The sequence below is a fragment of the Candoia aspera genome, chromosome 6 (genome assembly GCF_035149785.1).
Source record: "Candoia aspera isolate rCanAsp1 chromosome 6, rCanAsp1.hap2, whole genome shotgun sequence".
NCBI lineage: Eukaryota > Metazoa > Chordata > Lepidosauria > Squamata > Boidae > Candoia > Candoia aspera.
The window spans coordinates 80,196,444-80,208,497 of record NC_086158.1 but is presented as its reverse complement, the minus strand read 5'-3'; the positions used below and the strand labels follow the sequence as shown (position 1 = coordinate 80,208,497).

Here is a 12,054-nt window from a genome sequence, read left to right as displayed (position 1 = left end):
AAATGCACACAAATACATGAACTGAAAAGATGGATATGGAGGTGCCAGCAGGCTTACTCTTATTATTTTTTCATTGTGTTGTCCTGCTTTGTGGGCGAACTTGTGAAGCAGGATATAAAGGGGGCTTGCTTTTGTCCATTTTCCTAGTGTTCCTGGGAAGGAAAGAAGGAAGGAAATAAGGTGAGCCTGCTCTGGTATGGGTTTCAGATCAGATGGTGGTACTTAGGACCAGAAGCATTTTTTTTTAATATTTCCAAACTCATTATTGTATCTTTAGATCTGACTTTACAGATCGCACTCCAAGTATACTTTAATTATATAGGTATGTATGTATGTATGCGTGTGTGTATATTCCTTTTTATTTTTCTTATTATATGATCATAATTGTTACAATTGTGTTATTTAAATTACAAATGCCATTTTATTTTACTGCTATTAATCGCTGGAGCCCGTGAAGTTTGAGGCAGTAGATAAATTGCATAAACAAAAAATAACTCTCTCCCGCTCCCCTATTTCAACTCTTCTTTGCTGGGGAAATGTGAGGGGAAATGTGCTTCCCCCCCTCCCCCGCCAGTTTCTTCCTTCTTTTCTCCTCTTGGGTTCCAAAAGAAAATCCTGCCCATTTCGTAACCTACCGGGCGAAACTTCTCTAAAATTTGCTCAGCTCAGGAGCCTCTCCCAAGGCGGGAAGAGTTTCCCCCTCTGACGTCAAAAGAGCCAACCAATGACGCCCTTCCCGCCTGGGAAGCAAACGCGGCATCTCCGCGCCAGGTGGGTCAGAGGGGCGTGGCTTGGGCTTCTCGTCACGTGCCTCTAGGCGGACACGTAGCGCGAGGCAGGAGCCTTTCGCTCGCGCTCTCTTTCCACCGGAAGCTGATGCCGCCGAAGGAGAAGATGCTACGTAGTTCCGGCTGGGAGCTGGCGGCTGGGGAGTGAGATCGAGAGAACCACGGGAGGCTTCGCCGGGAGACGGGAGAGCCGGAGTCGTTGCCGCCGCCGCTGCCGTGAAAGGCTTTGTCTACCCGGTGAAACGAGCCGCTACCGCTGTCTAAGAGGAAGGTAAGGTTGAGGCGGCGGCGGCGGCGATGGGCTTCGGCCCGAGCCGGCCGGTGGGCGGGTGGAAAGGAGGGAGGGAAGGCGAGCAAGTGACACGCAGGCGAAATGAGGGTGGGGAGGCCTGAGCCAGGGGCGCCCCTCTTTCTCTTCGCGGATGGTTTCTTCCGTTCTTAAGACTCGGCGGATCCAGAAACGGATGGATCCGTTTCGACTCGGGCTTCTGGGTCCTGCGCGTGGATCCCTGGCCCTTTGTAGTCTAGCGTCCCCGAGCCTGGCGCCCTTGAGGCGGGTTGTATTCCGGCTCCCGTCGCCCTTCGCCGGCAGTGGTCGCTCTGTTTTGGGATGGTGGGAAACTGGAGGTTTTTCTGCGCCTGGTTTGGGTTCCACTTTCCACTCTCATGCGGCTGAGCTGGGGATGTTTTCGGTTTTTGCTTTTGTCGGCTTTTCTTTTGGAGGTTTTTTTGTTCAGTTTAGAAACTGGCAGATCGAAGGTGGATCCTCCCGGTGGCTGGGACCCAAGGCATTCTTCTCTCAGCTTCTAACAATTACTGTTTCCAAAATAAAATGGGGGTGCGCGGGCTGTCGTGCTACGTTTTAATGGCTGTTTTCAGTCGAGGCTGCTTTGTTTTGTCTTATGTTTTTAGTTGTTCTAACTTAGAATTCGATTTTGTCAGCCATCTGGATTCTGCTGGACTGGACGGCTCTCATAAATTTAATGAAATAAATAAAGTAAAACATGGTGATGTTGACTTGTGTACTACCGCAGAATTGGGGATGGGGGCGTCAAAAGCAGGTAGTCCAATAGGGACTCCCATGCCTTACTTGTTTTGGAATGAGCAATATCTGGGCAGGTCGATTTGAAAACATATATCTCCTGTGTGCCACCCTCAGGCTTATGCAATAGTTGTTGACCAGGTGCATTACAAGATAATGTAACTGAAGTACCTTGACTGCTTCTTTAATCCTTAATTTTGGCTTTACCCTTATCAAGGCCCCGGCTGTATGATTGCAATTTATTCTTCTCCATTAGCAGGCTGTTCTGTTTAAAAGCTATGAGTGATTGGAAATACTGTATCTGCCTGCTCCTTACCCAGTTTGCACCTTGGCAGGAGACTAAACCCTAATCTAGTGAAAAGGGGGGGGAAATAATGCAGTTTTTTCATGTGTGCAAATTAAGAATGGATGATTGAGACATTTGTTATCTTTTCTAAAAACAAAAGTTCATTTTTCTAGGCTTTCTAATCTCTAAAGAGTTAACTCTTTAGAGTTATTTTGACATTTAAAAGTTTGACATTTACACCTCTCTGTAGTTCCTGTCTTAGAAGCCCTGGAATTTCACTTGCAATGGAATCTTTCATAGGCCTTTCAGAAATAAGTTCCATTACATCCAGTAAAACTTAAAAGTGTGTGTTGGTATTAGATAGATAGATATATAGATAGAATCAGTTTCTTAATTGAAAAAAAGTACTATTTCTCTGCTAAGAACTGCTTACTATTTAATGTCTTTCAGAATTGTGTCTTAACTGTGAAAACCATTTTGGGACCTGGATTAAGCCTGAGGTTGATTTGAACAATTATATTAAAACAAATTACATGCCATACCAGTGTGTTTAATTTTTTAGAAAAGCCAAAAAAAGGTGGTGAGGATTTTATTCACGATTCAAAACGTAGAGAATATAATAGGTGAGTCATAATGAAATCTCTAGGCTGTGTCCTAGCGTCCCCACACTCTTCATTTTAATCAAATCATGCCCTTTCGTACAGCTTTAAAAAACTCCTGTAGATTTTTTCTATACTGCTTTTCATTCCAGAGGAGCCTAGCATAGTTTACAAGAGAGCAGTAAACCAATTTTTGCTTTAAAAAAATAAGCAAAAAGTGCTTTAAAATAACACATAAAGACATTAAAATAAAGTTCATTTTTAAAAATTAGCATTTTAAGCCACCCTGTTACCCTACTAATGTCTGGGGGAGCAATGACGTTTTCAGTTGTTCAGAAGACAGTGTGGGGGCTATCCCAGCATGCCGTGGAAGACAGGTTCATGATTACGAACCACCACTGAGAAAGCCTTGCTTTTGGCTACCATGTTGTCAGCCAAGTGCGTTGATGGGAACACAAACATACCATTGAGCCATGAGCTTATATCAAAAGGCCATAACTAAGATTATCATTTTGCTGTTTTTTCCAATTCTGTCCTTTCTCTGCTCAGAATAGAACTTTATTTCTGTTTAAGTGAGGTTAGATATCTCAATCTTGATGATATAGAGAGACACTGAAGTTATTTTGTAAGTGTGATTTGTTCCCGCTATCTTTAGAACTGAGAATGAATTGCAGTTCTTTCTTTTTGTCAGTACTTGGATATAGAATTTCAGATGGCTGCTAGTTCACAGACAAAATGTTAGAGTTACAGTGTCCCCTTATGGTGTTAAGACTTTTAATTAAATATGCCTATTCTTTTCTAGGTACATAATTCTTCATAATGTCATTCTTGTTTGAATGGCTCTATAATGGCTTCAGCAGTGTGCTGCAGTTCCTAGGTAAGAGTTCAAATGTTTATCATTGAATAATTTTCAGGGGCTTACTTATTAACCTAGAAATGAGATTTTTTTTAGATAGCTATAGTAGAAGGCACTGATACCTCCAGACAAACTATTAATAATTTTGTGTGATTGGGTACCAGTTTTATCTTTTTATTTTTTTATATCATATCATTCTATAAGTGATAGAATGATGAAGTCATTCTATAAGTGATTGAGATGCAAATTACACTTTATTATGATGCATTTTACCTTATTTTATAATGCTAAATGATTGACATGGACAGCAAAGTAGCCAAGTGAAGACATTAAAATCAGTCCACTTTGCTTTTATATCCACATCTTTCTAGAAATACAGGAAACATTGTAGCTCAGTACTGCTTACTCCAGGTTGGGCCCCATTTTGCAGCCTTGCAGAAATTCAGGACAAAATTTCCAAGTTTGATGCAATTTTGTATTAATTTTATTTTAGGTAATTTATGTGACCATCCATCTTACATATGAACTCTGGTGGCTAACAACAGTTTAAAAAACCCAGTATATATAACAAAACCTCTATAAACCAAGGAGAAAGCAGAATTAAAATAATCAGAATACCATAACTAAGTCACAGTATAACAAACACAATTGCACGCACCACACTTATGTTAGGCTCACCCTCACATTGTGGCCCTGCATCTGATGGAAAAGCTAGGTCTTCATGGCCTTCTGTGTTAAGGCCCTCCAAATCTCAGAGGGGAAGCTGTTCCATAGGGCAAGCACCATGACAAAGATGGCAAAATAAGCATGGTAATAGATATATTAAATCTGTCAAAATGAACACAAGCTGTAAAAAGGTTGTCCACCTATGGTCTAACACCATGGGTGCAGAATCATTGCCCCCAGGGGGATGTTGGTGATTTGAGCATGCTGAATGGGCCTGCTGATTGTTGTAATTAAGCAAAAATGTAGCAGCCATAGAATTCCCATTCCTGATCCATGCTGTCTTTGAATTCTAGAGAGCAATCTTTCCCAACCTAGAAATGCCACCTGAATCTAAAGAATATGTTTTGCCACTGAACTATGGCCCTTCTTTATATACTTGTCAAAGTCATTTGAGTGTATGCAGCTGTAAGGACATACAGCTTACAGTTCCAAAAGGTGAAACTGCACTTCTCCCTCCCCCACCCCAGTATAATGGTAAAGTAAGAAGTAAAACTAAGTGAAAGCAAAAAAAAGAAAAAAAAGAATAGTACCTAGCACAAAATGGAAATGTTTCAATTCTGGAAAAAAATACTGAGCTCCAGAAATTCTGCTGAACTGCTTTTGCGTCAGCCACAATATGGCAGAAATGAAGCCTGAAACATTTGGGTACTTCAAAGTCTTAGATGATACAAAATCCATTTGGGGTGAGTTATCTAGCATACATCAACACCCCCCCCTCCGCAGCAGCTCCCAGTGTAGTACATACCACTGACTAACTTGCTCCCTTGATCTTCCCTGTGCCTTCTCTCCCTCCCCTCCCGACATCAGTGTCATAGCATGGCATATCCTTCTGACCCTCTTGGTCCTTCCCAATGCCTTTCTTTCACTGCCAGTGTCCCCGTGGAGCACATCCCCTCCATCCACAATTTTCCCAACACCTTCCCTTCTGCATAGTTGCTGCAAGAGAATATTGGTCATGATGCAGACTGCACTTTCCGTTTACTTTGGGGAATAAGAATGCTCAGCAGGTTTGACCTGCATCTCATATAAGCTGAAAGCACATTCTAGAAGAGCCATCTACAACTTGATACTTTCTAGATCCATTGGACTACCATTCCCATCACCCCCAGCCTACACCAGCCCCATTTTGGTCCTTGTATAAATGAAATTATCCCAAACGTATCTCATTCTGGCTAAGATCATGCAAAAACAGCTGCTCAGAATGTTTTGCATATCTCTAATAATCATATATTTTAATTCCTATGCAGTTCTGCATAAAGCACAACATAGACTCTGGCTAGTGATAATACTGACATTTTCTTTCAGAAGTTCTTGCTCAGATCTTTTGAAAATATATCAGAGAGAGCCTGGGTATTCAATATATGTCTTAAAAACCCATTTATGTATTTATTTACGTACTTACTTATTTTGCCTTCAAGTTGACTCCTGGCAACTACATGGACAAGACCCTGCAGTTTTCTTGACAATGTTTTTGGGAGGTGGTTTTCCATTGCCTTGTTCCTAGGGCTGAGAGAAAGTGACCAGCCTAAAGTTATCCTGCTGGCTTCATGCCTAAGATGGGACCAGAACTCATACTTTTCCAGTTGCTAGGCCAGTGCCTTTAACTACCACTCCAAACTGGCACTTTTTCATGTTTTATAGTGTACCTTAATCCAATATATTAAGTTTTATTTCATACATGCTGTTTTTCTACAGGGTTGTATAAGAAGTGTGGAAAATTAGTTTTCTTGGGTTTGGATAATGCAGGCAAAACTACACTTCTTCACATGCTAAAGGATGACCGATTGGGTCAACATGTTCCCACATTGCATCCAAGTAAGCACCATGTAGCTATGGTTGGAGTTATATATTGATGTCATTTTAGAACATTATTGTATGTTAATAAATGTTAAAGTTCATTAACTTAAAAAAAATAAGTTGCTTCTTGTTTGTTCTTACTGTTTTGAAACTGACATTTAAACCTACTACTAATCCCAATATCTTTTGTGAGATTTATTACCTGGAAATGATAAAAGAGATTAGGCTAAAGAGTCAGGGTGTTACATTTAATGCAAATTTTACCTGTTACAGTTCATAAATTACATTTGAGTTAGGAGGAATTGGAAGATTCAGAATATGATTTTGGGCATTGGTGACCTTTTGAAGTAGCAGTAGGCAGTATGTGCCTTCCAGATGTTGCTGAACTTCAGTTCCCATTTGTCCTAGCATTATGATGAAAATGACTGAATTATGGGTATTACAGTCCAACGTCTGACATGTCAGATTAACCTATATCTATATTAAGATCTTACACAGCTTTCCCACCCCACTGCTTATGGAAGTGTTGGGTTTTAATCCAATCAGAATTATCTTTATCCATGTAGCTTGGACTTTTGGGGATTCCTATGAATATTCATTATTTATATGGAGTCAGTTACATAAGTAGGCTATGAGATCCTCTGTACTGGGTGTGTTCAAGCAGAGGTTAGATAGACATTTGTTGAGGGTGCTTTAGTTTATTCCCGCATTATACAGGTGTTGGATTCACTGGTTATATAGGCCCTGCCAGGTCTTTGATTGTACGGATACTTCTGAAGAGCATTGGGTTGGGCAAATGCTGATGTTACATATCTTAAATAGCTTATGCCTTCTGGTAATTGGCATTGTAACAGAAAACAAACATAACCACTGCTAAAGGCTATAAAACATTCTCTTCCCTAGCATCAGAAGAATTAACAATTGCAGGAATGACTTTCACCACTTTTGATCTTGGTGGCCATGAGCAAGGTAATCAATATTAAGGCTTGTTACTTGGTTTCCCTCTTTTTCCGTACTGGTTAATCTGAGAGGAAGGGCCCTTCATGCAGACATGATGATCCCCTAATGGGGATGGCATTCAATCACATTAAGAGACCACTGTATGATCTATGTTACCCGTATTTATTCTCACATTCATGAAGTTCACAAATAGGTTTTCTTCCTCTTATGGCAGGGATGTGACAGAGATTGCTATATATTGGTTTTTAAGGCAAAACAGGTCCCCATGGGTATGTAGAATCCTCAAATACTGTGCTAAGCAGACACTTTAAGCTGCATAGCTTAATTAGCAAAAGACTAAGTGCAATACGCGTTTGATTCTTGATAGCAAGCTGGAATGCGAGAATGCCTCAGGCTGCTCAAAACATCCATTGTTTCCCGTCCAGTTATTGCTGTTGGTGGAATGCTGTTCCTACGTTTTTACAAGTGTTTTTCTTTCCCTTGAAGCTCGGCGTGTCTGGAAGAATTATTTTCCAGCAATTAATGGGATTGTCTTTTTAGTGGATTGTGCGGATCACCCCCGTCTTTTGGAGTCTAAAGTGGAGCTCAATGTGGGTAACTTTTTCCTTTGAATGCACTAGTACCAATTGTAGCATTTGTATATTCTTTTCCCCATCTTGGACAGCAGGTTAGCTTAAAATCTGCATGTATGAGCAAACCGATAAATATAAAGCAATACTTAGTTCTTATGCATAATTTGGAATAGGTTTCATAGATTTGAGCTGCAAGTTATGTGCTGCTATTATGATATTTGTATGGTCATGTCATGACTTCCAAATATAATCAAGATGAAATATTTATTTATTTATTTTATTATTTTCTATCCCGCCTTTATTATTTTTATAAATAACTCAAGGCAGTGAACATACCTAATAGTCCTTCCTCCTCCTGTTTTCCCCACAACAGCAACCCTGTGAGGTGAGTTGGGCTGAGAAAGTGACTGGCCCAAGGTACAAAAAATACAAAATGTTAAGCTGCCATCCAGTTTGGCACATTTGTTCAAACCTACAGTACTTTTGTTCCTTCTTTGAACCTAAATTGCACAACAAGTCCTCGGGGATGGCAGGGCCAGAGGGCAGTTTCAGGCATTGAAATTAGAGACAGTTCTGATGAGAGCACAGACAACGTTTCACACCTTCAGATGTAAAGCTTGTACTTGACTATTTTTGGAGACAAAATAGAGAAACTGGACTTATATCCCACCTCCTCTTTTTTCCCCCAATTCTTATTTCCATATCTTGCTTCCATGTGGATGTTTCGTTTAGTTGCAGTTGACAGAAATTGCAATAGTTGCACAAGTATTTTCCTTTTGTCCTTAGGCGCTAATGACTGATGAAACAATATCCAATGTGCCAATTCTTATCTTGGGTAACAAAATTGACCGACCAGAAGCTATCAGTGAGGAGAAACTGCGAGAGATTTTTGGTCTTTATGGACAGACAACAGGAAAGGTAAGGAATCAAAACTTGGTTGTAAAACTAATGTACCCTATTTTTCAAACTATATTTTTTGAGTACTGTAGTACATCAAGATTCACAACTTTGGCTATTAAAATACTATAGGAACTCAGGTAACAGCTTGTTATAGATCCAACTATGGTATAAATGAATTTATTAAATTAATGTAGAATAGCCTAATTTTATACATTTTGCTGCTTACTGGATTGGTTGCTCTTTGATACAGTTAAAGATAATTGAATTATATGTGTGTGTCTGTTTAAAGCTGAGTGACTGTTTTGTAAGGTAAGTTAATAACCAAGATATTTAATTTCTATGTACCAGAGTCCACCTCCTTGGAGACACAAATTGTTAACTTCAGCTGCTTGTACATAGGTGTGGAGAGAATTTAAATTAGAATCAAATGCTGTGAGATGTGACAAATATATTTAGTCATGCTTAGATGTATATAAGACAACTAAATTGATTGTGGACAGCAGCAGCAATAATAATAGAACTAGGAAGAATATGCTAATCAATACCCATTGTGGCATAATCAATTTTATACTTGGACTTTCCTTTGGAAAGCTTCAGGTAGTTCAGCCTGCAGTGATATCCTGGGCACTAAAATATTCTTATGCTGTTTTTTGAATATTGCCATTTTTGGTGTCTGATTAGTATTTTTTCATTCTGCTTAGAGATTGGCTTAGGAAGCACAAGAACATTGCTAGATGATAGATAGGAAAACTTGTAGCATATGTCTTTTACTGTGGGCTTAAATAGCTTACTTGTTTTCTTATATGTCCCCTTTCTGCCAGAGTTACACAGAGTGATTTGCTGTTCAAAAAAACTAAAAACATACACAGGTTTATTTCCTTCTTTGGAGTGCACTTTACTCTTACAGCGTGCAAAGAGTAAGTACCTCAGGGAAGATGAGGGAAGAGCTGCCCAACAGGTTTCTCGGGTCATTGATGGAGCTTATGGTTTTTGCTCCCTGGCCTGGCTTTTTCTCTACCTTCTTTCCCTGAGGTGCACAGTTCTGAAAGTTTTCTGGCAATCCTTTTTTGTTAGTTTCATTGTGGGGATCACTATTAAAAGCAATGCCAGAGAGTGTAATCAAGAATGATCTTACGCTTGTACAATCAAATATGGCTATGCGTTCATAAGAAAGCTTGTGTGTCTGTCTTGGTCTCTGTGATTGGATGCCTGGAGTTTCCGCCCATGCAATTAAGATTCAGCAACTGAGTCCTTTTGAATGAACTCTTGTTTAATTCTCCAGGGGAATGTGCCACTGAAGGACCTGAACACGCGTCCCATGGAAGTGTTCATGTGCAGTGTACTGAAGAGGCAAGGCTACGGTGAAGGTTTTCGTTGGCTGTCACAGTATATTGACTGATACTGGAGACACAAATCTATTCCTGGACTGATCCTGTTCACAAATTCCTTATGGACTTTTCTATTAGAACATGGAAGACTCTCCATCTGCATACTGGCAATGACCAAGAGACTCCTTTCTTCAGTTACCCTACATCACAGTGGTGACACAATTCTTTTCCCTGTGTCTGGGAGATAACATTCTGTACACTGGTGCAGGTTGTCACTTCCAGTGACCATGGTTTCCTATGGAAGCCATGGCTTTCAGTTACAATGGAATGGGTGAGCTGGAATGCCAAGCTCTGTGTGCGGCACTCTTCTGGCTGGAAAAGAGGACATGTCTCACCACTGTGGCCAATTGATTTCAAAGAAAGCAACTCTATTTTTTAAAGGAAGTGTTTGATGTAAATGGTGTCCCTTTAGGTTTCTTAAGTTAGCATTCATCCTGTTCGGGCCAGAGTCTGTTAGGATTTTTAAAAAATCTATTTAATGGTATTTAGGTGGTTCCCAAACGACTGAACCAGCTATCATGATATTCAAAGTCTTTAGCAAACAGAGAGACGGCTTTTGTTGCCCTGTAAGGTGGTTGTGCTGTCACACTGCTTGATCATGAAGATGGTGCTGTTGGGACTGGCTTGTGCAATGGTTTTTCTTTAATTTACAGGGAATTTAGTTGGGGAGGGAAATGGAGTACGCACAGAGGCACACTTAGTCTAGCCTTCCTTGTCATTAGGTGTAGGAGTCTGAAATGTGGTTGACCCCTCTTGCCCACCTCTAAAAGTTACGATCACTTTCCTTACTGGCAGTCTTTTTTTATTTCTTCTTCTTTGCAGCACCAGCAGAAAGTTTGTCTTCGACCTACAATACAGGATGTTCTACATTGCAGGCAACTGCAAAAAAAAAAAAGCAGTAGAAATCATGAATTTATTTTGTTGGGTTATTGTAGCATTAAATTGTTCCAACAAGTGCATATCAAATGCTGTTAATGTAAACTAACCCTGTTTCTTTTATACTCAACAGAGCTTGTGTTTGAATTTTCATTACTTGCCTAGACATCTTCATTTTCACTTAAAACAGGCATTCTTCTCCTTTGCCAGAGTGTGATGATGCTTTAGTTAAAACTGTTCTAGTGCTCATGAACAGATTTACTTTGGTGAATGCAAGGGACCCTATGTCTGAAGACACTGGTTTGCTGACTCTGTTATAAAATATGGAATGCAAAATGGCAACACACTATAGGCACTTAACTCCACTGAATGATAACACTATTGCTAGGGTTTGGGTATGTTCACTTAAATGCTAGTTATGGTTTAGTATCCTTTATCTTAGCATCAAATTCACTGAGACGGAAAGAAGTGAATCGTTAACAGTTGGACATCCCAGAAATCCTTCTGTCTGTTTTTGAAATGGGTTTTAAGAACTTCTAAATCGTCAGTTTCACCCAGTGCATTGGCATGTGAAAATGTATTGATCTTTACCTAAGGGTACTAACATTTCAGGTAAAAACTCATGGAGCCTTCTGAAGTATGTAATGCAGCTATCAGTTAGGATAAATTTTCTACTTCTCTGCCTGCAAAAAGGGCTGACTATTTTACAAATATGAAGCATGTTAAAACTGTACAGGTTGAAAGAGTCCAGGATGCAATTCTGGAGGTAATTTAAGTCATATTTCCTTTGGAAGAGCTATGACAGAGTAGCCGATTCCTGAAAAGGGTAATTAGGGAAGAGTCCCATTAGAATTAACCAGGCTCTTTTCTGATATGGTTATTCTTGAACTATTTGCAGTGTCTTCATCAAAATACTACTTTTAGCATCATTGTTGAGTTCACTTTTGGTCTGTAAAACCTTTGGGTTTTATGTAAGAAGCTTTTCAATCATTTGTGAATATTTCCTAGGCCAAAGTGCCTGTGCGTATGGTGCCAAGGAGATGTGGAAAACTATCAGCGTGCAGGAGCCCACGAAAAAACTATTGATAGGTGCAAATAATGTAGTGTCTCCTACACTGAGCACCTGTAATTCTCTTAATGGCTGCTATAGTCAAGGGATATAAGTGGATGGCTCCTGTTGGATCAACTTGAGACTTGATAACCCTTGCCTCCAGCTACATGCTTAAAAAGAAGGCCCCGGTAAGCAGAGGTATAAGTTGGTGCC

General features: G+C 40.0%; 1 protein-coding gene across 2 annotated transcripts; it reads left to right on the top strand.

Moving 5' to 3' along the window:
* The first annotated feature begins 885 nt into the window (after positions 1-885).
* Positions 886-10,943, top strand: SAR1A (secretion associated Ras related GTPase 1A). Of its 2 annotated transcripts, none has more exons than XM_063307497.1 (7): positions 886-1,059; positions 3,518-3,592; positions 5,993-6,112; positions 6,998-7,063; positions 7,541-7,644; positions 8,413-8,544; positions 9,809-10,943. In XM_063307497.1, the coding sequence occupies exons 2-7, from the start codon at positions 3,535-3,537 to the stop codon at positions 9,923-9,925; spliced, it is 597 nt and encodes a 198-aa protein (XP_063163567.1). In that variant the 5' UTR covers positions 886-1,059; positions 3,518-3,534; the 3' UTR covers positions 9,926-10,943. The 2 variants fall into 2 exon arrangements, with proteins under 2 accessions (XP_063163567.1, XP_063163568.1); XM_063307498.1 differs by lacking the exon at positions 886-1,059 and adding an exon at positions 2,646-2,739.
* Positions 10,944-12,054: the final 1,111 nt, after the last annotated feature.